Source organism: Protopterus annectens, chromosome 2.part2 (genome assembly GCF_019279795.1).
Source record: "Protopterus annectens isolate FY-2018-M chromosome 2.part2, PAN1.0, whole genome shotgun sequence".
Taxonomy (NCBI): domain Eukaryota; kingdom Metazoa; phylum Chordata; order Ceratodontiformes; family Protopteridae; genus Protopterus; species Protopterus annectens.
In genome coordinates, this window is record NC_056730.1 from 886034944 (window position 1) to 886062390 (window position 27447).

The 27447-nt window shown below is 43.1% G+C and overlaps 1 protein-coding gene across 7 annotated transcripts in view; it reads left to right on the forward strand.

Moving 5' to 3' along the window:
• APC (APC regulator of WNT signaling pathway) overlaps window positions 1-27447 on the forward strand; it is a 2693590-nt gene that overhangs the window by 1887511 nt on the left and 778632 nt on the right. For all 7 annotated transcript variants that reach the window (XM_044064201.1, XM_044064200.1, XM_044064205.1 and 4 more), the window contains one exon: window positions 6917-7025. In XM_044064201.1, coding sequence (XP_043920136.1) covers window positions 6917-7025 — 109 coding nt within the window. The remainder of the gene's footprint in view (window positions 1-6916; window positions 7026-27447) is intronic.

A 27447-nucleotide genomic window follows, 5' to 3' on the forward strand; every position in this document is an offset into this window, starting at 1 on the left:
TGTTCTGAGAACAAAGGTTTGCAGGATTTATTGCATGCAGTTGAACAAGTGGGAAAGCATACTTTGCAATGTGGTTATGATTCACTAGAGGCCTCTTGCAGGGCTGCTGTAACAGGTTCTGTTATTAGAAGGCATGCTTGGTTAAAGGCAGATGCATCAGATTATGCCTGGGGGGCCCACATGGCAGGGAATTGTATTCAGGGAGCATGACCAGCAAACCAAATGCATCTTCATATAAATCAAAAAGAGATGCTGGCTGTTCAGAATGCCCTGACAGCCTTCAAGGATCTTCTTCATCCAGGACAACTGCTGGTAAAGACGGACAATACTACAGTCATGTGGTACATAAACAAGCAGGGAGGCACACATTCCTACCCCCTCTGCAGACAAGCCATGACTTTGTGGAACACAGCATTGATTTATCAAGTACACCTGCAAGCACAATTCCTGCCAGGAAAGAAACACTCTGGCAGACGAACTAAGCAGAAATCTTTAGGATCCTCATGAGTGGAAACTAGATCCACAAATCTTCAGCATGATAGCAAGGAAATGGGGATGCCCAGACATAGATCAATTTGCCTCCCCGCACAACTTCCAATTACAACGATTCTGCACAAGGACTTATCACAAACAAGCATGGAAAGTGGATGCTCTATCATTCAGCTGGAAAACCCTTACAGTATATGCCTTTCCTCCACTGCCTGTCCTCCCCAAAGTACTCCTAAAGGTCAGACAAGAGAAGCCAAAAATTATATTGATTGCCCCAGACTGGCCACGCCAGCACTGGTACCCAATCCTAAAGAGCTTGGCTCAAGGCCCAGCCTGGACATTACCTCAAATTCCTCATTTGCTGACCCAACAAAACAATCAGATCCTGCACAGCCAACTCAGAACCCTAAATCTGGCTGCATGGCTGATAATGTAACCATTCAGAACACACCTCTCTCTAAAGCAGTTATGGATGTTATTTTGGAGGCCAGGAGGCCCAGCACAAGAAAATCTTATACAGAAAAATGGAAGAGATTCTGTGCTTGGAACCAGGCACAAGGAATGGACGCGCTTGTACCAAATATTTCTCAGATTCTACAATACCTAACTGAGATGCTGGACAAAGGCCTATCCTTCTCATCAATTAAGATCCAGGCCTGTGCCATTTCAGCTCATTACAATATGGATCCACCTATTTTTTCACATCCACTGCTAAGGCAGTACCTCAGAGGGGCCAAAAACATAAGACCTCCAAGGAGAGCTCCAGCACCTGCATGGGACCTCAATTTTGTCTTGGAAAAGCTCACACTGCCTCCTTTTGAGCCAGCCAATACAGCTGAGATAAAATACTTATCATGGAAAACAGCTCTGCTCCTAGCAATAACCTCAGCAAGAAGAGTCTCAGAGTTACAGGCACTAATGGCTGTGGAACCTTTTATTTTCCATCCGGGCAGGGTTTCTCTAAGAACAAACCCAACATTTATGCCTACGGTAGTGTCCAGTGTGGCTCTTAAACAAACCATTCATTTGCCTACCTTTTATCCAAACCCACAGAATAAGGGGGAGATACTTATGCATTCTTTGGACATACACAGACAGCTACGCTTCTACTTGGACAAAACTAAAGCCTTCAGAAAGACTGAGCAACTCTTAGTGGCATATGCTGCAGGATCACAAGGAAAAGCTATTTCAAAGCAGACTATTTCAAAATGGATAGGCCATTGCATTCATTTCTGCTATTCACAACATGGCAAATCAGTGCCTAAGGGCATTAGGCCACACTCAACCAGAGCAGCAGCCACTTCAGCAGCCTTCCTCAGAGGAGTACCAACCAAGGACATATTGGAGGCTGCAACTTGGACTTCAGTGCACACTTTTACAAAGCACTACCACTTACCTCTTTACTCTAAATCCAGAACAAGCTTCGCCACTGCAGTTCTGCAGGGCCTCATAGCCACTCCTAATTCTATCTAGGCCCAGCCACCCAACCTCAGCTTTGGGATTCAACCCAAGTGTAATGACTGCAACAGTGAAACACGATGAACATAGTACAGTTGTGTACCTACCATAAATGTAGATGTTCGAGTGTATTCACTGTTGCAGTCCAGGTTACCCTCCCTCCATCCCCCTTTCTTTGCTGTACTTCTCTATTCTGTACAACCTATGTGGTGTATTTGCTTGTAGATGAAGGTAATGTTTATGTTAGTGCATGCTTTTGTATAAGCAGAATTTTTAGCCTACCCTTTTGGGGGCACCTGACATCAAGGGCAAGACAAACTGAAGAAAATGGCGTCAGCTGCATCATTTATACCCCTGCCGGACTGACGTGGCGACAGCAACCGACGCCGGACCAGGACTTTGGAATTCAGGCCGACTGCGGGTAGCCTGCCAGCAGGATAACCCAAGTGTAATGACTGCAACAGTGAATACACTCGGAACATCTACATTTATGGTAGGTACACAACTGTACTTTAGTGACTCTAGACTTAAAAGAGGCATACCCCAATAAGGGAATCATGCAGAAGATACCTCCGCTTCAAGGCAGGTGTTTTGCATTACCAATTCTCTGCACTGCCCTTTGGCTTATCTACTGTGCCCAGGGTCTTTACAAAAGTGCCTGGTACCAGTAATTGCATTCTGCAGACAAAGAGGTATACAAATTTATCCTTATCTGGATGACTGTCTCATTCAAGCAGAGGACAAGGTCACTCTTCTTCAACATCTGGCATTTCTAAAAAGGCTTCTAACATGCCTGGGGTACACAATAAACGAAAAGAAATCCCAACTGGTACCCTCTCAAATAATTACATTCCTGGGTGCAAGCTTGAATGCAACTGCCCAGATGGCTTACCTTACGACAGACAAACAAAGACAACTGGCAATATACTTCAAACAAATGGCAACAAAAACCCAGTTATCTGCAAGACAAATTCTGAAGGCTTGGGGTTCATGGCATCCTGCATTCTACTAATTCCATATGCAAGACTGCATATGAGGAAACTTCAGTGGTACCTAAAAAGTTTATGGAGCCAACATTGTCACAGTCTGGAAACAATAATACCTCTCATTCCCTGCCTACAACAGAAGTTTCTTTGGTGGGCGGAGACATGTCACCAAAACAAGGGACTGTCATTTACTCTACCCCCTGCCACCCAAACCCTAACTACAAATGCATCAGACTATGCTTGGTGTACCCACCTGGCAGGGGGATGCATTTAGGGCAAATGGAGCCCAAAACAAATGCATCTGCATATCAACCAGAAAGAGATGCTAGCTGTTCAGAATGCTCTGACAGCCTTCAAGGACTTACTTCATCCAGGGCAACTACTGATAAAGATGGAACACCACGGTTATATGGTACATAAACAAGCAGGGGGGTACACATTCCTACCCCCTTTGCAGACTAGCCATGGCATTGTGGAACATGGCTTTGACTTACCAGATACATCTTCAAGCTCAGTTCCTGCCAGGAAAACAAAATACTCTGGCAGACGACCTAAGCAGAAATCTTATGGACCCACACAAATGGAAACTGGATCCACAAATCTTCAGCATGTTAACACAGAAATGGGGGAGCCCAGACATAGATCAATTTGCCTCTCCCCAAAATTATCAGCTGGACAAATTCTGCACAAGAATTCATCACAAAAAAGCAAAGAAGGTGGACGCCCTGTCCTTCAGTTGGAAAAAAGTATCAGTCTATGCCCCCCCCCTCTGCCTCTTCTCTCCAAGGTCTTACTAAAAGTCAGACAGGAAAAAACAAAAATGATCCTAGTTGCTCCCGACTGGCCTTGACAACACTGGTACCCACTTCTAAGGAATATATCTCAACTACCCCCTTGGTACTTGACTCAAATACCTCATCTACTGTCTCAGCAGAACAATCAAATTCTGCACACTCTGCTCCAAACTCTGAACCTTGCAGCATGGCTGATCATTTAATTATTCAAACAACACCTCTCAGTAAATCTGTGATGGGTGTCATTTTGGAAACCAGAAGTCCAAGTACTAGAAACTCTTATGCTGATAAATGGAAGAGATTCTGCGCTTGGAACCAAGCACAAGGAACAGACACAGCAAAGCCCAATATTCCTCAGATTTTACAATATTTGACTGAGATGCTTGACAAGGGCCTATCTTTTTCGTCAATAAAAATCCATGCCTCTGCCATCTCGGCTCATTACAGCACAGAGCCTCTCCTCTTTTCTCATCCTCTGCTTAAACAGTATCTTAGAGGGGCCAAAAATGTAAGGCCTCCCAGATCTCCAACTCCTGCATGGGACCTCAATTTTGTGCTGGAAAAACTCACCCTGCCTCCTTTTGAACCAGCAGCTACTGCGGATATAAAATTTCTGTCCTGGAAAACAGCTTTTCTCTTGGCAGTCACTTCAGCAAGAAGGGTTTCAGAACTACAGGCTCTCATGGCTGTGGAGCCTTTTATTACATTTTACCCGGACAGGGTGTCCCTCAGGACCAATCCTTCATTAAGGCCTAAGGTGGTATCCAGTGTGGCTCTTAACCAGACAATTCACCTGCCAACTTTTTACCCAAATCCGCAGAACAAGGGGGAGCGGATTCTGCAGTCATTGGACATACACAGACAACTAAGATTCTACTTGAACAGGACCAAATCTCTAAGAAAGTCTGAGCAACTACTGGTAGCATTTGCTGCAGGGTCAGAGGGGAAGGCTAAATCAAACAGACTATTTCTAAGTGGATAAGCCACTGCATTCATTTCTGCTACCTGCACCATGGTAAACCTGTGCCCAAGGGGATCAGATCTCATTCCACCAGGGCTGCCTCTACCTCAGCAGCTTTTCTCAGAAGGGTTCCAACCAAAGACATTTTAGAGGCTGCTACTTGGAGCTCTGTTCATACCTTCACAAAGCATTATCATTTGCCTCTTTCTCCAAATCCAGGGCAGGCTTTGCCACTGCAGTTCTGCAGGGCCTTATAGCTGCTCCTAATGCTGTTTAGCTCCATCCTCCCATCCATAGCTTTGGGATTCTACCCAAATGTAATGACTGCAACAGTGAAACACGAAGAACATAGTACAGTTGTGTACATTTACCATAAATGTAGATGTTCGAGTGTATTCACCGTTGCAGTCCGGGTTACCCACCCGCCATCCCCCTTTTCTATACCTTTTCTTCACTTCACTATATACTAAAGCCTTTGTGGTGTATTTGCTATTAGATGAAGATAGTTATGTTGCTAAAAGTGCATTTATATATATTTCTGTTTATGTATATATATAATTTTGCTCCCCCATTTGGGGGGCACCTGACATCTGGGCCAAGAAAAACTGAATAAAATGGTGTCGGCTGCATGTTTTATACCCCTGACGACCTGACGTCATGGAAGAAGAGACAGCAACCGACGCAGGACCCAAGACTTTGTTATTCAGGCCGACTGAGGGCAACCTGCCAGCAGATTACCCAAATGTAATGACTGCAACAGTGAATGCACTCGAACATCTACATTTATGGTAAGTGTACACAACTGTACTTTTTCTGAATTTATATGAAAGAACAGTATTCCTTTTCCACACTGTATCACTGTGTTTCCAACCAGTTAGCTAATATTATTTTCATGTTTTATGATTTTAAAACAGAGGACTGAGGTGTACCACTGTCATTGTTTTGATGTGTTTCTGGGGTCTCAGGCAAAGAGGAAGTCTCCATTCCCCAGGTCTAGCATGTCTTCTGCATGCAGCATTACCTCTGACTACCATTCCTGCCAGGATGGGGTTGCAAATCATGCAGAAAGTAAACACATTAATATGTAAATGTGTCATGGATACATCTCTTAATGTACTTCAGTGAATGTGGTGCACAACCTGTGCATTTTCATTTTAAATAAACTATATTTTAGCTGTTGCCTTTAACTGCTCAGAATAGACGTCTTGTACAACTTCAGGTATAGTTGTTGATGACTGAAGTAGAACAGTCTCTTTTTGGAATCATGTATAAGATTTCTTTCTTCCTGATATTGTCTGTGGAGATTCACACATGAGTATATGCATGCATCTTGGCCTAGTTAGTATTCCAGAAGCTGTACGTGCGTTTTTTTGTTACAAAAGGGACACCTCAGAGTTCATGTAGGTGCCTTAATGTGGTGTCTATTGAGACAGTGCCAGTATTAGAACATACACTTTGTTTTACATTCAGTCTGTCTGCTTTTCATTTATTGTATTCTCCCTAATTTGTTCATAATAAAATGAATATGCAGAGGTAAAAAAAATATCAGTGATGTGCAGTTCTTTGATAATTCGTAGTTTGTATCTGGATAATCTGAGAAATGTGTGTTTTTCTTTCCTTTTATGCATGCCATTTTGTCATATGCAGTTAAAACTTGGGAAGATTAGTTAGATGTAGAATTGAGATCCGTACATTTCTTTTCATAGTTCCCACAATAACCTTTTGGGACTGAGTCTGGGGTTTGAGAGGTTCAGCAGAGGAATGAAACTACTGAATATCATGAAAACAACATCTTTCATGGCAAAGGTGAACATCCATAAGGAGGCAGCCCTTCTTTCGTAGGTAGTGTCTTCCACCCTCCAGCAGCTGATTCTCAAAGCTCTGAACTGCATATCAGAGCTACCGGTTGGAGGGAAAGAGTAGTGGCACTTTGCAAAGATGTTTAGAACCATGCATGTTGCCCCAGTGATATAATTTAATTTTGGTGAGTGTAAGTGGAGAGATCAAAGTGTTACCATTACACAGAACAATGCTGATTCATAACAGCTCAACCTCCAGTGTGAAGAACTCTGCTAACCAGAAATAAACCTAATAGAAGGACAAAACAGTGGCCAGGAGACCTTTTATCTAAGGATGAAAAAAAAAATGGATATACTGTGAACATAAAAATGTAACTCATGATACTTTTCTAATGTGATGTTATATTAATGTTTGTTGTCTTGCTGTAGGTCCCTGTTGCTTGCTGAACTTGAAAAAGAGGATGAGGAAAAAGGATGGTATTATGCACAGCTCCAGAATCTTACCAAAAGGATTGATAGTCTCCCACTTACTGAAAATGTAAGGAACTACAGATTACCTTATTACAAAACAAAGCTAAAACTGCTTTTCCATGACGTTTTCCTGAAATGGAACTGTTTATTTTATTGTAGTCTTTCTAGTAGAGAAGGCATTTCTTTATTGTAAATCTAAAACAGTTTAGCTGTTTAGTTAGAAGAACCATTTAGTATAAGAACTGTACTATATCAGACACCTACCCCACCATATTAAGTGCAAAAAAAAAGTGCTGCACGTTTAAGGTTTACAAGGTTTCAGCAGCCTATTTAACTTGTCTGCTAGACCTTTTACATCCAACTTTCAGCCTAAGGATATAGCTGCTAGTTATCTCTTTGTCATTGCTTGTTTTACCCCCCACCCTACCCCCATGTTAAATGTGGTGGACATTACTGCACACTTTTGAGTTTAGCAGCTGCTGGAGCATTTTAGTGCTCTAAACAGTTGACATTCATTCAAACAGATTGCCCTCCATCCTAAAACTTTGTTGCTTGGGATCTACCGTGTGTGCTACAGTGAGAAATTTAGCCTTTATTGGCAAAACTAAGCAGTCAGATTTCAGATGCAGATTCTGGTCTGATGAACTTTATTCAGTTAATGATTGCTTCCTGTCCATACTTATAGCATCTTAATTAAATATCCTCTTTAGCAGTCTTGGTTCCTTTGCTTTCTTACTTTATCTTGTCTCTGCATGCACTTAACACATTTATTGGTTTGTATTTCTAAGTTGTCTGGTTGGCTTCCTCACTTGGGTCATATCTGGTAATTTGCCTAGTGTTAGAGACTCTTTAGTTGACTGTTACTGAACTAAGCAGATAATTATGCCCTGATTGAAAGCATTGTGAGTAAGCTTGACAGTGAAGGCAAGATGTTCAGTTATTATGATTGAAATCAGTGCTATTCAGCCACAGAACCCTACTTAAGACTAGCTTATATGTAGTATAGTTAAATTCCTGTGTGACTTCACAGCATTATGGATTAATGTTTCCTTGTGTAGTCCTACCTACCAGTGACAGAAGTGGGTGTTTAGGATGGTGTACACTGCTGTGGAAGGTGTATGACGCTAAGTTAATAGATGTATATTAAACAGTACACCACCTTTTCTGATGTTTACTTTAGGAAATAAGTCATTTAACCTGGAATCGGTTGTAGATACTAAGAAGATTTACATCTTTTTCCTTGTTTTTAAACATCTGTTTTAAACTGTGACACAAGTCTACATACATTAATAAAAAAGAAAAAAACAACTAAGTTTCACTGTTATGTTGTTTTTTTTTTTTTTTTTTTTTTTTTTAACAAATTTCATTCACGTCAACATTACATAAATTACGCAGTCCTTGCTTTCCCTTAAACTTCACTCCTCCTCCTAAATATTATTCCACAAATGCCATTTTTTTATTGAAATTTGCTCCTTCCTTTTCTCAATGTAACTTCTGTTACATTTGAGATAGATTTTGATTTTCTAGCATTTTTTTTTTAAAGCAACTAATACCATTAGGCTTAGTACGGCCTAACTGTCTAGACAATTCAGATCCTGTATCTCAGGCTAAGATAATCAGTTCCTTTGTTAACAACCATTTAAACCAAACAGGTCAGGTACCTTAACCAGGAAACCAGAAACAGTCACAAAAAGGTACCAGTTGGAGGTGCCGAAATAACCACGAAGCAAACGTGTAGCAGCCACAAACGATTTTAATGCATCAAACCCATAAATTGAGGCAGCTTTTATACCCTCCCCTTTACATTTTATTTATGACATTTTATGGTGGAAGTTGAATGGAATTAATTAGAGATGTTAATAAATTATTCAATTAAATGTTACAAGCCTATCCATATTTATCCTGAGTTGCCCCAGTAGTCAATGGTTAGGTGAGTGAAGTTCCGAGAAGTAAGGGTCTATGGCAGTTAATACTGACATCTTCTGTTCAAGAGGGACATGGGCACCACCCCAGGAGTGAAATTGCGGTCATCCATCCATTGATCTAGGTTGCATTTGAATAGGGCTAGGGAGAGACACTGTTAATGTGAAATGGAAGCATGTTCCAGAGAAGTCAGTCTCTGGGAAATGTATCTGTCTCTTGAGCATGACATGTTCATGTCAGAGGCTAGGTTAAGATTCCTGGAGTGAGTGACCCTTGTGCAGTTTGATTTATGAATGTTTAGCATTTCCATCAGGGCCTGGTCAGAGACTGCACTGTAAACCAGGCACAGGTCACCTTAGCGACCTGTAGGCGAGAGAATACAGTGACAGGGCTTTCAGTCTTTCCGCTTAAGATTTGTTTTGTGTATCTTGTGAGAAACCTCTTTTCTTGGCGAGAAACCTCTGTGGTCTTTCAGTTGTTGTAGGTGTCTGGTGAGGTATAGGGAGCATTGTCTTCAATTATTGGTCTGATGAGGAACAAGTATAATGGAATTATAATGTCCTTAGATCTAGATGTGATGCCTTTATTTATAAGATGTGCCACATTGAAGGATTTCTTTACTACTGTGGATACTTGATGGTGAAAGTTCAGATTGCTATCAACCTGAGTTACCCAGAATACGTACCATTGGGTGTACACTTGTGGGTTGCTTTCTGTAATGTAATTAGCAGGAATGTCAGCTTTCCCAAAGGGAATAGTAATGCATTTTTTGCATTTAGCTTTAATCTGTGGCATTGGCACTAATCATTTGCCTGCATTAACCCTATCTGCAGTATATTAACATCTTGCTGGACTCAAAATGATTGCTTCTAATTTGCAGTTATTAGCAAACTTGGTCAGCCATAGGCTGTTCAAGTTTGCTTAGACTTAAATTCCGAACAGTAAGGGGCCCAGCACAGAACCATGTGGTATGCCACTGGTGACTGGTCTTTTGCTAGAGGTGAAGTCACCCACTTTGACAGTATTTGTCCTGCCAGTGAGCCAGCTGGCTTACCCATCTAGTAATGTAGGAGTTAATGGGAGAGTTTATTTATAATACCCGAGTGCAGGAATAGTTAGTATCCCTTCACTAGTCAAGATGGGCAGTATGCATTGTTTTTCCCCTCATCCAGGGCCTTGGTGACTTTCTCAAAGAAGTCAGCCATGATCTACCTTTAACAAATTTGAACTGGGTTGGGTCCAGAGTTTGGAGATTACCTATGTCCTTGTTAATAAGGTGAGTAATGACTCTTTCCATGGCCTTGCAGATGAGGCTAGGCGAGCTTATTGGCCTATAATTCCCAAGGTTGGTTGATGGGTCCCCCTTTGTGCAGAGGGATTACTGTTGCTGTCCTCCATTCTACCAGTACAAAGCTAGTTCACAGGCTGTGGTTAAAGAGAGATCCAAATGGGTCTGCTAGGTCATGTTTTAAGTTGTTTAATAGGCAACCTGGGATGTTATTTGGTCCCATTGATGCTGTGTTTTCGGCCTTGGAGAGCTCCAAGATGACCTGCTGTCTTGAGATAATAGGCTGAGGAATGGTAGCAGGTATACTTTGAAGGATGACTGGAGGGGACAGGGGGGAGACATTTGCTCCAAATCTGTTAGGTAGCAGGTTGGCTATTACATCCGGTTGAGCATGAGTGGTGCCATCCACAACCAGTTCAGCGTATAGCTGGGTATTCTCTTTTAGATTTCAGACATAGTTAAAGAGTGCCTTGTGATTATCCTTAGCTAAAGAATGCCTTGTGGTTATCCCTGGCTAGGGAGGCTGTTTTAATTCATAATTAACATTGGAGGACTTGATAAGATTTGTAATTTGTTTGTTTAAGCTAATTCATTGATAATAGTCTAAACAGAAGTTTCCTACTCAAAAGCCAGGATGGGCATACCAGCGTCTAAGTTTACTCTCTCCAAGTGACTGTCTGATTATATTTCTTTTGGCTATAGTTTGAAAAGAAAGCTTTTGCAGGGTAAATCAAATGTTCATTCTACAAGAGCTATGGCTACGTGCATAACTTTCTTCTCCAGAGCGGCACTGGATGAAGTTTGTGCAGCTGCTGCGTGGTGGGTCGTACAAATTGGACATTCACTCAAGGTCCAGAGCTTCCTTTGGTTTCACTGTATTGCACAATTTTGTTCCATGAGATCTCCCTAAGGTTTTACATGACTGGGGAACTCTGTCCCACAGGTTGAATCCAGACAGAAAAGGCAACATCAATATGAGTTATGTACCTGACCATAATGATAGATTCTATCTGGTCATAATCAAGAGATTCCAGTTTCTCAGTTTTGTCTTGTGTACCCTCCACTATTATGCTGAACCTCTTGATCATGGGATGACCAAGTTGGGGGGGTTGGTTTTCCTCCTGTCTTGTGGTGCTTATTCTTTGCCATTCAACACAGTTTTAAAGCCCATCCAGGAGGTTTCTGTATGTTAAATCCAACAGGCACACACTTAGAATAGCTTGTTAAAGTAGGATTGTGCACATGTAGTAGATTTGCTGATTGGTGCAGACGTTAACAAACGTTTGGGGTCTCTGTATTGTTTGAGGAGTGACCAGGTTATTGATACTTGAGATACAGATGGAAATCTGTTGAGTAGCTCTTGTAGGTAATATCGCATTTTTGACTGATAGGGCTGCTGTTAGGATAGTGGGACACAATTTTTTTGCTTATTTCTACTTGCTTTCTACCAGCTTTCAGTTTGCTTTTCGATGTCTGTTGCATGCAATGGTGTCATACATTAAAAGATACCCATCTTCTCCAGTTGTGCTCAGATAAAAGGCTGAGCATCTCCTAGTTGAAGCAAAGGTACAATTTCACATATTCTCATGCCTCATTTACATCTGTAACCTAGCTTCAGGTTGTAATCTCAAGTTTACTTGAGAGATAATTATGGCTGCACCAGTCCTTTTTTAAGCTTGTGGCTCTCTTCACTGCTTTATTGGCACCATTAATACTGAGAGCTCATCTGAGCTGGCTTTCTTGACAGTAGATCTGTCTGAACCAGTGCTGTTTTGTGCAGACAACTTAGTTTTAGCTCGTTGGCTAGTTACTTGCACATTGCAGTCTTCCATTTCAGTCTTTAAAATGTCGTGAATGCCAAATCACATCCCTTTGCATAGGTTTACCACACCTGCTGACATGGCTGCAAGAAAAGTGGGACCAGTGGGGTTCCAACCTGGCTTTCAACTTCCTGGGGGTACCAGGCCACAGGGTCTTTATTTTTCATTCTGTGTATGTGTTACATATATACATCTCACACACACATACGCTTTTTTTTCTTGACATTATCAGCTTTACCAGTGGCGCAGGTAGTGGGGCTCTGACAGGAAGCTCTATAATGTTCTCTCCTTGTCATCTTTCGTCACAATCTGAGACTGCAGCTAGTAGCATAAAGTTGGAAACACCAAAGGAACTAGCTGAAATAACCTTTGGAATGTCTGTTCTATGCTTGTTGTTTGCTGGGTAAAGAAGTCAAAACTGTGATTTGTTAGGTTGCCAACAGTGGCAGCATTTTTTTATTGAAAGTTTGAAAAGGGCAGTTTTACATTGTGTAGAGCAAGCATATATCTAGATTTGGCAGCCCAGGAGTAGGGATATCGCTAAGTAACATAAGGGGTCTGATAGTGATGATTTAAGGAATTTATGTCCTGCAAAGGGTCTGTGTTAGAACATCAAATGTCTATAACGTCTACCCTAAAATATTGAAAAGGCAAACACTCACAGCAGGGCAAGCCTCCCTGCACCCCCCATATGTGTGTGTGGGGGGGGATGTGCCTTCACACCTCTGCTAATTATATAATACCAACTCCAAGATTGCATTATAGCTGGGAACGGACAAAACCCCAAACCCTGCTGTACCACGATCTTGCAAATCACCCATATGCACAGTTTGATCTTTTAAGTTTTGATGTTGTGCCATTTTGATGGTCTGGGTTGATGTTATGAACATTGACATTCGATGAAGAAACCCCCTGCAAGTATGCTGTCGTTATAAAATGTTGATATACAAACCACATTGCTTTCTATCGCTTTGTTGCAGGTGATTTTTGGAACTGGAAGCTGAATGAAAGGCTTCAAGTTAAAGCATACTTTGATAACTGATGAAGGGAGAGTGGTTAGTTTGGAGCTGGGCAGCAGAATGAATAGCATTCTGTATGGTAATAATGAAAAGCGACAGAGAGCACTATATAGAGAATGAATTTATGCAAGGATGCTGCTGGTAACGTTTTGTTGCCCTAGAGTATGGCTACTGGCATAGATGTGATCCTGAGTGGGTTATACTTTTTTGCACTGGTTTCAAGTTGTATCCATTTTGCTGAGGAACATAAAATTGATTACAAAATTTAATGCATGTAAGCAATGGGCACAAATGAGTGCCTTCTGCATGTATTATTGTGTGCCCAAGAGTTTTGGGGCACAAGCACAAAGAGTGTTGTTAATATCTGTGCCATACGCATCCCCAGGAATCTTATTTTACTTAACAGCATCAGTATTTTTTCCAGTTTGTGTAGTGGTTACGTTTATTTATTTTATTTATCCTTTGTTGACCAGGTTAATCCCATTAGGCTTGTAGTCTGTCTTTAGGGGAGACCAGAAGTGTTATTTGTTTTTCTAGTGGAAGTTTAGCCAGGGCATCAGGGAACTTCATCTTCTCCTTTTGATAAGGGCCATAGGATCTTTTACATTCACCTGAGCTGCCACCAACTTAGGCAGACGGTACTGTGGCTTAACTTCTCATCCAAAGGATGGTACATTCAGGAATGCTGCACTCTTCTAATAGTGCGGTATCAGGAATTTGAAAATCATCTGGAGTGGGAATAACCACAGCCTTCTGATCTTTTGGCATCTAAGGCAAGAATGCTATCTGTTGAGCACTGCACTTTTTTAGCATCTTTTAAAGTAAAATTATCAGTATGTGGAACTTTGGTATGAAAGTTTCAGCATAGTCATTTTAGGAAGCCCTTTTATTAAATTGTTGTGTGCTGTTGCATAGTTCCATTTGTAAATGAAAATTCAGGGTCTTCGGAACATGTCTTACATGGACAGACTGAAATCACTGTCACTCTACTCTGTATCTTATAGACTACTCAGAGGTGACCTGTGCCTTGCACACAGAGCAACCTCTGACTCTGTTTTAATGGAAATGCTGCACATTCTTAAATCAAATTGTACATGATTCACTTGTTTAAGGGACCTCATCCTAGCATGAGACATCAACAGGATCTGCTAGAGAGACAGATGCATCTCCCAGATGTCTCTCCTCTGGAATAAACTTCCAGTAGAGGTCAAACATAGCCCCTCGTTAACCTTTTTTAAGCGTAACTTGGATGAGAAACCACAAATTCACCCTAGGGTTTCACTTGTGTCCCACTTGCAATAGGGGCAGTTGGTGCTGATTTAGATCTGCTTATAACATAGACCATATCTCTAGACCCTTAAGGGATCATTGGTTGAACATGGCTGGGCTTGTAAGGGCCCTAGGGCCATTAGCCTAGTAACCTCCTATGAACCTGTGTAATTCTGCTTGTCCCCCCCCCCCCCTGTAAATCACAGTTTGAATCTATCTTATACAGGTTCAGGGTCATATTTCAGGGAGTGATATTCCATAGATAGTATGATGAAAATTTAAATTCAGATGTTAATTTTTGGCAGGGTTATGGACATTTGTTGAAAATAATGATCAAACAGGCACTTTTTTCATGTTTCATTGGCTTTCTAGTGGAACCATTATCCTTGGTGCTTCTGTGGTAATTTTTATTTCTGGACTCTTTAACATAGGCTTTTGCTAGAGATATGCAGAAGCTTTCTGTCGTCTTCCATTGCAGGTCAGTTAATGGTGGGAGAAAAAAAGTCTTCCACTGAGACTTTGAAGACTGATGGGAAAGGGATATGTGACTGAAAGGTAGCTAGCAGTCTAATTGGTGTATTCTCCCTGCCAATTTTATTACTAATTTGTATTTATTCTGAAGAAGGGTGGTAATGGAAGTTTTTAATTGTTAATGGCTTTTAAGATGACTTGGATGTAATCATCTGTTGCAGCATTTTGTGTGGTATGACTGTTCAGGAGAAAATGTCAAAATACTATCACGGGTAAAACCGTCTGTGTTGTAAAGAAATAAAGTCCTTGCTCTGCTGCAGGTGACCCAAGTTCATACAGCGGCTTGGGTTCCTGTGGGATCTGGCTATGGAGGATGAGAATGAGCTGCTGCTTTTAGCTCACCTATTGTGGGGGGAGGAAAGCAACTTTGGATCACTACATGGATGACACCTAGACAGTATCACTAGGTGTCCACCCAGTGAAGTTCGAGCTAGCAATCTTGTGCTACCATGGAGCATTTACACAAGTAGCTAAGGGAAGACTAGTGTTAAGGAGGCATACTTCCTCATGCAAAGTAATGGTTACAGGCTCAGTGGAGCGGTCCTTCTGGGAGGAGTGGGCAGACCACTCCCCAGGACAAACAAGCTGGCCTACCTCCAATCTCTTAGTGTGGAAAGGGAGGTTGATGGGATTCCCAGGCAGGAACAAATTGGCCCTGGGCTTTTGCCTAGTCCAGGAATGCCCGTTTCATGTTTGAAATAAATGGCCAGTTGGACGAAGGTGGAGGATGGGGGGGGGGACAGCACGTTCCCCTTGAAAGGGGGAATTGACTGATGTAAGGCTGTCCATTGACTTCACTATTATATAGTTTCTTGTCAGAGGAGGTAATTGTCCATGTTTGGGTGGGTGACAAGGTAATTTGAGACTTGAAATATATACTGAAAAATTCGTTAAGAGTAGCTTTTGCAGATGATATTTCATTTTCGACTGACATGGTTATTTTTAGGAAACTGGTCCACAGATTTTTTTTTCTTCACCAAGGCAGGCAATAAGGTAACTGTATCATAAGATGGCCTTCTGTTCATATGTTGCGGTATTCTCAGCACTTAGGTTCTCCTCTCTTGCTAACCAAATGTCCGGCCAGTATACAAAAGATTGTAATCACTGCTGGATATGTGGGACGTCTGACTTTGGCCTAAGGAACGTGGGCTATAAAAGTGATGTCTGCACATACCAGACCTCAGAACATTTCTACCAGTTGTCAGATTTAATTTTCTCAGATAAGTATCCCATTGGGGACGTTTGTTTCTTTTGACCACTACTTTGTGTGTAGGTTCATGTCGTCCAGGAAGGGAAAGTGTAGGTGCTGTCATCAGATCCCCCACAAACTTTGCCTTTTTTGTTTAGGGCCTTTGCACAACCATAGGTACTGTTCCATCTGCCAGGCCTTCATTCCAAGAACGGTATGCAGCCATCTGCACACGTTAAATATTTACCTCGAGAACCGGCACCTTAAGCGTTTAGCTTTGAGTATGGAGGAACCGTCCAGTCAACCTGTCGAGCTGCTTAAGAAAAAGGCCGAGGTTATTAGTCCTGAGTCTGTAGCTACACCTCCTCCACCTGACATCTCTCCTGTGGCTAACATCAGCCTGGAGGAATGCTCGGTTGCCATTGCTACAGGTATAGCGGGTAACAGTGTGGAAAACGCAGAACCCAGTGCAGATGGCACAACCTCGATGGTAAGGCAGACAGTTTCCGATGGTGAGGGGGATCCTCTGTTCGTACCAGCTACTCAGAAGGATCCCTCTACTACTTCACAGGCTTCCAAATCCAGGCATACCTTGGCCCGGACACCCGCTAGCCCTTCCCCTCAAGAGAAATGAAAAATGGAAACGTTTCCCCAGCAGTTGAGAGCCAACCAAATAGACAGGCCTTTTCCTTTATTACTCTGAGGCATGCTACACCCTTAACCTTCCCTGGGCATTCTCCTGTAATGAGTCCTAGGCCTCAGACCTTGGACTCTTCCCAGCCTGAAGCTGAGGAATCCTCTGACTCTTCTTCAGAGGATTCCCTCTTCTATGTTTCACAAATGCCATCTCCCCTTGGCTGTGCCTCCCCTGAAGAAGAATCTGCAGAAACAGATTCCCCAGGTAAGGACCTTACCTTTGGGGGGAGCATTTCAAATGGGATTCCACTGAAATGACTGAAGTACAGAAGAGGTACTGTGAATTTCTTCAGATGGATTCCACTGCCCATTCAGCTATTCCCCCTGCACTCCCTGCATTTCTGGATCCTTTCAGTGCAGCATCAATCAATCCAGACCTCCAGCCTCCTGCTCCTCGTAGGCCTGACAGATTCTACAAGGATCCTAAGGGGGGCAAATTCTTAGTTAAGTGCCCTGCAGCAGACCCTGGCACCATCTCTGTGTCAGCTGATAAAGCCTCTAAGCTCCTTACATCCTCCTCACTTCTCCCCACAGACAGACAGTAAGGCCATGGAACACCTTGGTAAAAAGGTCTATACTTCATCTTCCCTGGCATTTTGGGCAATACATTACCAAACCCACATGCCCAAATATGCCCTATCCCTTTTAGGACAGGCCACAAAACTTCTCAGTGAAAGTCCATAATCTCCACCCAAAGCTCAGTTGTTCAGCCTTGTCTTTATCTTCACAGGTAACCAGGCACTCCATCAAGTGCAGTTACAATGCAGCAGAAGTCTCTGCCAGGTCTGCTGCATTGCATCTGCTTCTGTACTCAGGAGATATCCCTGGCTTAGGTTACCTCCACTTCCTGATATCAGGGCCAAACTCTTAGATGCACCCCTGGATAACTGCCCTTTTTGGGACAAAGGTGGCGGAATTATTCAAAACTCTGCAACAAAAAGGGAAGGAGTTACAGGACCTCAAACACTTGTTTGTATCTCCTATCCCCAAATTCCACAGAAATTACCCTCTAAGACTCCATTCATCAGGAAGCACTCTATGCCACCTCCTCCTTCTAGGAGCAGAAAGACTGCCAGGAAGCAAGCCACTCCTTCCAGGCCTGCACATACTTCAGACCAGAAGCCTCAATTTCAAGACAGGGCAGGTAGTTTGTGACTACCTGCCATCCTTAAAACAACCCCTCCACTCCACCCCCCTATCCCTAAGATTCTCTCATTGCCTCCCTGCATGGAGAAACATCACCACAGACAGGTGGGTCTTGTCCATCGTACAGATGTTTTATTTTATGACCCGGATCCACATCCCCTTCCTTGAGAGTTATTCCCCAACCACCCAAAGAACAATTTCCATTATTTTAGCCAGTTATAGACAACCTGATTGTCCAGGTAACAACTCAACCTGTTTCCATGTCAGAAAGGGAAAAGGGTTTCTACTCAAGACTTTTTCTAGTCCCAAGAAAAGATGGTCCCTGGAGACCAATTTTAGATCTTTCCAATCTGAACTTCTTTCTGCAAGTGCCCACCTTTCGAATTCTCACCCTGCAGGCCCTCTTCCCCTTGATTATTCCTCAAGGGTTCTTGGCCACGTTTGACATTAAGGATGCTTACCTGCACATCCAATAAGGCCCAGCTGCAGGAAATATCTGTGCTTTTCTGTGGCCTCCTCACACTTTCAGTTCTGTGCCTTGCCCCTCAGACTTTCTACATCAAGGGTTTTCACTAAGTACGTGGCACCAGTGGTGGCCTTCTGCAGGACCGTAGGGATTCAAATTTACCCTTGCCTAGATGACCTGTTCATCCAGACAGACTGCACAGAATCCCTGCAAAGCCATTTAAAAACAGTAATTTCACTCCTGCAAGCAATGGGCTTCAAGATAAATTATCCCAAGTCCAACCTGACCCCCTCTCAAGACCAGGTTTTCCTGGGGTGCAGGATAAGAATGGATGTCAATGAGGGCCTTTCTGCCACCCCAAAAACGTGGGAAATTTAAGGCAGTACCTGCTTACTGTCCTCCAAGCCACAGACTTGACTGCCAGGCAGTACTTCAGACTCCTGCATCACATGGCATCGACCATTCCCATGTTACCATTGGCAAGGCTCCACATGAGGAAGCTACAATGGTACCTAAGGTCTATATGGACACAGCACTCTCATCCTCTAGAGTACAAAGTCCATTTCCTTCCTTGTCTGAAAAAAGAGATTCAGTTGTGGGTGGACCAAGTGAACTGCAACCCAGGACTTCCTTTACAGTCTCCCCTACCAGTGCAGGAGATGTATACAGATGTCTCTGATCTGGTTTGGGAAGCAGCCTTGGGTTCACTGAGAGTCAAGGGCACTTGGCTGGACTCCATCAGACAGGAACATATCAATATCAGGGAGATGAGAGCAATTTTGTTGGTCTTAAAGGCCTTCCAACATACTCTGAAACAGGGCCCCCTAAAATTGCTTACAGACAACACAACAGTTCTGTGGTATGTGAACAAGTGGGGGGGGGGGGCAAACTCCTACTTTGTATTCAGACTAACTCTCCAAGTGTGGGAGCTTGCCCTAGCTCAAGGAATCACACTACTACAGGCTTTTATATCCCTTCAGAACAGAATACACAGGCAGACATCTTGAGCAGGTCCATGTCACAGTCCCATGAATGGATGCTCCACAGGGATGTGTTCTTGGACATAGTCCACAGATGGGGGTATACCTCAGATAGATCTGTTTGCCTACCCTATGAACAGACGACTTCCATCCTTTTGCACCAAGGCCCAGTTCCGTGGCAAGGGCAACGGATGCCTTCTCAATCCCTTGGGAAGGGAATGTTTCTATATACACCCCCCCCTTCCCACTTCTACAGAATGTCCTGCTGAAAATTCAACAGGACAAACCAGAAATGTTGTTGGTGACTCCCTTTTGACCAAGACAGCAATGGTTCCCTTCCTTCTGCATTTAGCCAGGGGCAATCACCACAAGTTACCTTACAGAGTGGAGCTCCTCACACAGGGCAAGGGGACCCTAATACACCCACACCTACAGTCTGTGAACCTTACCCTGTGGGTAATAGATTTCTGATCCCTTACAGATGCCTTTACAATGAGGATGTGCTGTCAGTCCCTTTGGAGGACAGGAAACATAATGCAAGGAGATCTTATATGTCTAAATGGAAAAAATTCTCCTTATGGTATCTACAAAGACAGTTGGGCACTTTCCAGGGTGATGTCCCATTGGTACTGTCATACCTGTGTGAAATCAGTCTGTTAAAGCCACCTTGATGCTATTTCAGCTTGTCTGCCTTTGGATCCCTCACTGGCATCTCAGTTGCCTGATAAGCTGTTCTTAAAGGGTGTTTTGCATCTCATGCCCCCCAGGAAACTCATCTCTCCACCCTGGCAACTGAATTACATTTTGGAGAGGCTCACAGTGGCTTCCTTCTAACCAGCTTCTAGGGCCTCTGTGAAACACTGCACTTGGAAAACAGTATTACTTGTTGCCCTGACTTCAGCTAGAAGAGTCTCAACGTTACAGGCTCTCATGGCCATCCCTTCTTTCCTCATCTTTCACAAAGACAGGGTAAGACATAGGATAAACCCTTCCTTCCGGCCCAAGGTAGTCAGTGAGCTATCCTTAAACCAAGCCATTCATCTCCCCACCTTTTTTGCTCACTCTCAGGGTGACAGTGAGAGAGTCTTGCATTCCCTTGATGTGCATAGACAGCTTAAGTTCTATCTGGACAAAACCAAACATATCTGAAAATCAGACCAATTGTTTGTCTCCTTTCATCCCAGAGCCCTGGGAAAGCTGTGACAAAGCAGACAATTTCAGCCTGTATTTCCAGAGCAATTTACTTCTGGTATGCATACCATGGGAAATCTTTAGGGTCAAAAATAAAAGCACACTCCACTATGGCTATGGCTTCATCTGGAGCTTTCTTTAAAGGTTTGGACACTGCCACAATTTTAGAGGCAGCTACGTGGACCTCTAGCCACACCTTTACCAGGCATTACAAATTGAATGCCATTTCCAAATCCAGGGCTGGATTTGTTAGGGTGGTCCTGCATGGATTCATAGAAAATATTTTCAGGCCACCACCCGCTTCTTCCCAATGAGCTTTGGTAGTCACCCAAGTATTGAGAATGCCGTAACATGAGAATGGAAGGACATAGAATGGTTGTGTAAAGTCTTATAATCACCATGGATGTCCTTCTCTTCCATGTTGCAGTATTCCTTCCCTACCTCCTTCCCCTCTTCTTCTGTTTAACTGGATGGCATTGGTCTTGCACAGTTTCCTAGGACTGGGGTCCGACTGGGGCACTGAGGTCTGGCAAATGCAGACATCACTTTTATGGCCCACGCTCCTTAGGCCAACATCAGACATCCCACGTACCCAGCAGTGACTAGAAGCTTTTGTACATTAACTGGATGTTCAGGTAGCAAGAGAGGAGAACCTAAATGTTAAGAATACTGCAACATGGAAGAGGAGGACATCTATGGTTATGGTAAGATTTTACACAACTATTCTTTTTCTGTTTAGTGGGGTGCAAGTAGTGGAGGGTGAACAGGTAGGTTTATTAAAAAAAAAAAAAAAAAAAAGTATGTTGTGGGTTAAGTACAAAGTGGGATGTTTGTCTGTGGAGGATGTAATGGTGACTGCTAGTGAAATGCAAAAGTTGAAATTGTAGAAAATTACCAAGTCCTGGTCAGTGATGCAGTGGGGTAAAGACATGACGGTCACCAAGTAGCAGATATGGTGCTGGAGGATGAAGGCAGTGGAGAATTGGCTTAATTGGTTAATACCGGCTCACACATCCTAGAGTAGATAGTAGTGGTCTGGTGGGCTGTCTGCCACTCACAAGTGGAGACTTGCAGGCAACATAGATCGGCCTAAAACTGGGGATGTGGACTAGTTGTTCTCAAGCTGGTGATGGTATCTCTCTTTATGCATCTGTAGGAACACGTGCCTACAGGTGTGTGTGTGGAAGGCCCTTGTAGTGACCACAGTGCTTTCATCAGTCTCCAGGGGAAGAATGAAAGATTATTTAGTAAGGCCTGACTGTGTATATAAATGAAGGTTCCATTTTAGGCTTTCCCTAACACACACACACAGACACACACACACACACACACACACACACACACACACGCGCGCACACACACGTCTGTGTGGATATATATACACACACATGCACGCGCACGTGTGTACTTGTATACACACACACACGTGTGTGTATATATGTATGTGTGTGTGTCTACACACACACACATATATATATATATATATATATATATATATATATATATATATATATATATATATATATACACACACACACACACACATATATATGTGTGTATATATTGAACATTGAAGTTGTTTTGTAGAGTGTGTCCTGTAAAGTTTCATGTTTAAGTATTACTGACTGTTGTACTGTTTGGGATTACTGCAAATATGTTTCACATTTATGATGCACTCTGACTTTCTAAGCAGGAATATCTCTGGCAATATTGATACAATATATAGGAAAGCTTGCTGGAAAAATAGCCTTCTATCTAATGAAAGTATGCATCCTAGATATATATTTCCGAATGTTATCAAAGGTTAATTTACTAGAGTGTCTAGATTATGTACTGCATATGATGACTGTATTAAGAACATGGAACTTCTTTCTAATCAGTTTTGAGCCAGAATCTACAACAGGTGTGATATAGAGAAAATCAGTGAATGGGTATTGATAAGTAGGGATACCACAGCCAGGCCCTACTTTTCTGTTAATCAAGGCCAATGACACAAGGGGAATGAGAAGAGTCTTCACACATGGAGTGGCCTGAGATTTTATTCCAAATTTACAAATGATGTAGGTTTAATTTGAGACATAATTAACAGAAATTGGAACCTTTTAACTTTAGATTCCAAGACAGCAGGAATTCTAGGGTCCAAAATAAGGTTTAGCTTTAGAAATTCCAACAATTTGAAGCAACTGTTGTGTGACAAGAGGCCATGATCTATAAGAAATATTTCACAAAGGTTAGGTACCTTCCCTTGTTCTAGGTGTAAGGTGTGTTTGGTTATTACGAAACAACAACAGTTTCAACATTCCATGTTTAATTTTATATTTGAACCTAGGTTTTATGCTGACTGTCAAACCCCAATTGTGGTTTATTTAGCTACGTGCAATGCATGCACTACTTTATTTTTTAATATTAGGAATGCCTTGGCTAAACATGCTAGGGGAATTTAGGGCACACTTTTTCTTTTAGGGTTTTGCATTGTGCGAAGGCTAACCCTACGGGAGGGGACATGAATAATTATGTAGAAAATCTGAAACTTAAATGGATACTTAAATTACAAGCTAACAAGTTCCCAGGGTTGCATGCCAATGTATGCCTCAAAGCAGCTTTAAAAAGAAGAAAGTTGGTTTCATGATTTTATTGGGTGTGATATTTTAACAACTTGATGATTGGTCATTGGTTTAAGTTTGTGAGTTTTGCTTTATGTTGTTTGGATCTGATGAAGCGTTCTGTAATGCGTAAGCACTTATCCTGGTTACAGTAAACTATATCTTATATTTTATGGTCTTGGTAGCCCTGCTGGTTATTTGCTTTCTTCTGTATTGGTTTGTCTCCAGCACAGGTTTTTGTGTGTCTTTGGGTCTTATTTACTATTCTTGCTTTCTTGTACTGAGCTTATTACACCACATGGCTGAAGGAGTAGCTGTTAAATTGGACTACAATCCATCTAGTGTCAGAATGCAACTGAAATGGCAGAGGATGATAAGTCCCATGAACAATCCTTTGCTTGACACCACTTTTGAAGGCATAGACATTGTTCCTGAAGGTGAATCAGATACAGTAAGATGTTCCTCGTGTTTCACTGTTGCAGTCATCACACTTGGGTTATTCTGCCAGGTGTAGCCCTCAGTCGTCCTGAAAACCAGAGGCTTAGTATTTCTTAGTCAGTTGCTGTCGCTTCAGGACTGACGTCAGGTCGTCAGTGGTATAAAAACAGGCAGCCGACGCCAGTACATCAGTCTTTCTTGCCGAGGATCCCGAAGCAGAAGCAGTTCGTACGAATGTCAGTCAGCCGCTACCTGAGTTTTCGTTTCTGAAGTTGAAGTTGAAGTCCTCTAAAGCTAAGTACCCCATTGGGGATCCTTTTTTCTTGCTCTAACCGATGTCAGAAAAAGTTAACAGTTGTCTTGCCTGTGGAAAGCAAATACCACACCGAGATTTCCATTCTTACTGCGTCACCTGTTTAGACACAGACCACAACGTACCTCACCTCTGGTTTTGTGCTTTGTTCAATGCCTGAACTATTTGTCGTCGGGCCCTTATTGTAGCTAAATACTTTCTTTCTCGATCTCTGTATTCCTAAATGGCTTCGGTAAGCCGTCCAACTACTGATCTTTCAAAAAAAATGTAAGGATAAAGACAGAGACACTGCGCAAGTCCAAAACTGCCGATGACATTTTCGTTAAGCTAGTCACCAGTTTGCCGGTACTTAGTGAAGCGCTTTCGCAGCCCCAGATGCCTGCTTAGATGGATTCACAGGCTGCTACAGAGACCCATTCAGAGTCTGGTATTCCGCGAGACTCTTCTTTGACTACAGAACCTGTGGATGTCTCTACCTTGGATGGGTCCGGAGCCGCTGTGCAAGTACCGGCTTCTGGGGAAGTTCTTCGCACTACCGATATTTGACACAAACCGACTTCTTTTGCGTCTTCAGTTCTTTCTAAAACTACCGAGTTTCTAAGGCCAAGAGTACGAGCTGTGCCTAAAAAACCGATGACCCTAACTCAAGCGCCTGCTTCCTTGCCACAATCACAGATGCTTAAAATGGCAGAAGACCTTATCATGCTGATTAGGGGAAGCCAACCTTCCCATGCTAAAAGAAAGAGACTTGTCCCCAGCAGCTTTATCTGACCAAGAGTCTGACGACTCTGAGGTTTCTGATTATGAAGACATGCCCTTTTATGCCTATGAGGATTCAGATGCAGAGGAATCCATTCCTTCTGCCGCCCCTCCAGAGGATTTTTCTTTTAGTGAAACCCTACATACTTTGAGAGAGCATTTCAATTGGGAATGCCAGGATTATCCTCAGTCCAAAAAGAGACTCAGGGAATTTTTAGATTTACCGCAGCACAGACCCTTAGCTATCCCTCCTGTTCTGGATGTTGTGGATGATATCTTTATGGAATCCAACCTGACAGGTACTACAGAGTCCCTGACTCTCACAAATTTCTCTTCAAAAATCCTACTACTGACCCAGAAGTCATCTCCCAAGGTCCTAAAGGAATAAAAGCAACTACAGCTAAGAATCCCATCCCCTCGGACAGGGATTCCAGAGCTTTAGACAGATGGGGTAAAAAAGTATACACCTCTGCAACTCTTGTTATTAGAGCATTAAATTGTCAATTCCACATGTTTAAATACCAGCAACATACTGTAGAAATTATTAAGCCAGCAACATACTGTAGAAATTATTAAGCAAAAATGATCTACCTTCCCTGACTGTGCAGAAAATAAAGAATTACAGGAGCTTATGCTTTCTGCAAGCCAATTCAACAAGCATACCATGCAATGTGGGTTTGATGCCCTAGAAGCATCTTGCAGGGCAGCAGCCACAGGTTCTGCACTTAGAAGGCATGCCTGGTTTAAGGAGCAGACCTTGTCAAATCATAATTATTGGACCCACCTCTGAACAAGGGCAATCTGTTTGGCACCAGAGCAGAAGAGGTTTTAAAAAAGGTGGAAGAAAAAGCTAGGTCTATGCAGACAGTCAAAGATTTTTTGCAAGTGCAGCCTCCAAGATTCAGTAGGCATTGCCCCTTAGAACATTGGGTCCTTTCCAGCCCCCTCAAAGCATTAGTCCTTTCCAGCCCCCTCAAGGCCACCTCAAACTAGACCTCGGGGAAACAGACCCCCCCCCCGACTGCAGTCTAAGGGTATGCAGAGATCTAAACAGTGGAGTACCTCCACTTCTAAAACAGGGAGTGCTAAACCCCACCCCCTTATGGAAAGAATTCACAATGACTTCTCAACTCCTCCTCTCACTTCTGCCCAATTGCTTGTGCCCCTAGGAGGAAAACTTGCCCACCATGCAAAAAACTGGACCTCCATCACCAACGATCGACGGATCCTCAACATGGTATCCCAGGGAGTACAAATTTTATTTCCACACGCTGCCAACCCCAAAAGGGTTCCCAGACCTTCCTCCAAACTAGTGGGCAGAGTCACAAAACCAAGTGCAGTCCCTGCTCTACATAAGGGCAATTCAGCCTGTTCCTGCAGAACAGATAGGCCAAGGTTTTTATTCCAGACTTTTGCTGGTACCCAGAAATAGGGCATCTGGCGCCCAGTCTTAGATCTATCCATTCTAAACACCTTCCTGGTGGTACCAAAATTCACAATGCTCACCCTACAGCAGCTTCTCCCTGTGCTGTCCAAAGATTCCTGGTTAGCCACCCTAGACCTAACGGAGGCCTATCTGCACATCCCAGTCAGGGACTCCTGCAGGAAATATCTATGTTTCAGGGAAGGATCTATGCATTATTAGTTCTCAGCACTTCCCTTTTGCTTATCCACTGCTCCCAGAGTTTTCACAAAATGCCTGGCTCCAGCCTTTGCCTATTGCAGACAGAGAAATCTTCAAATTTACCCCTACTTGGACGATTGCCTGATTCAGGCAGACAGTCAGGAAAAGCTGTTGCAGCACCTGACATTTGTCAAGGACCTTCTAACCTCCTTGGGGTACACTATCAGCGAAAATAAATCCAAACTAGTCCCCAGTCAAAAAATTGCACTCCTGGGAGCAAGCTTGCACACAGCATCCCAGATGGCATTCCAGAAAAACAAGCCTATCTGACAGGCTACTTCTCTCAAATGGCCACCAGAACCCAGCTGTCCGCAAGGAAAATCTTGCAAGCTCTAGGGTTCATGGCCTCTTGCATTCTTCTAATTCCGTATGCCAGACTGCATATGAGGAACCTTCAATGGTACTTAAAAAGTCTTTGGTGCCAACATTCTCAGGACCTGGAAACTATCATACTTATGATACCTTGTCTAAGGAAAGAGTTCCTTTGGTGGGCAGCAGAATGCAACCACAACAAGGGGCTTCCCTTTACACAACCCCACGCCGCCCAGATGCTAACCATAGACGCATCAGACTATGCCTGGGGTGCACATCTGGACGGCAGGTGCATTCAGGGCCACTGGAGCCCAAATCAAATTCATCTGCACATCAGCCAAAAAGAGATGCTAGCTGTTCAGCATGCTCTGTCAACTTTCAGATCCCTACTCTCTCCGGGGCCTCTATTAATGAAACCCAACACCACCACAGTGATGTGGTACATCAACAAGCAGGGGTAACCCACTCTTACCCACTCTGCAGGCTAGCCATGACCCTGTGGAACATGGCATCAGCCATGCATGTTCACCTGCAAGCTCAATTCCTGCCAGGCAACCAAAACTCTCTGGCAGACAACTTGAGCAGAACTCTCCTAGACCCACACGAGTAGCAATTAAACCACAACACCTTCAGCCTTGTGGCCTAGAAATGGGGTACCCCGAAAGTGGACCTATTTGCCTCCCCCTACAATCACCAGCTCAGCAAATTCTGCACCAGGGAACCTCACAGCAAGGCCTGGAAAGTGGATGCCCTATCCTTCCAGTGGGCAAACTTCTCAGTGTATGCATTTCCCCCTCTACCTCTTCTTACAAGAGTATTACTCAAGATATGGGAGGAAAGACCAAGGACACTCCTGATTGCC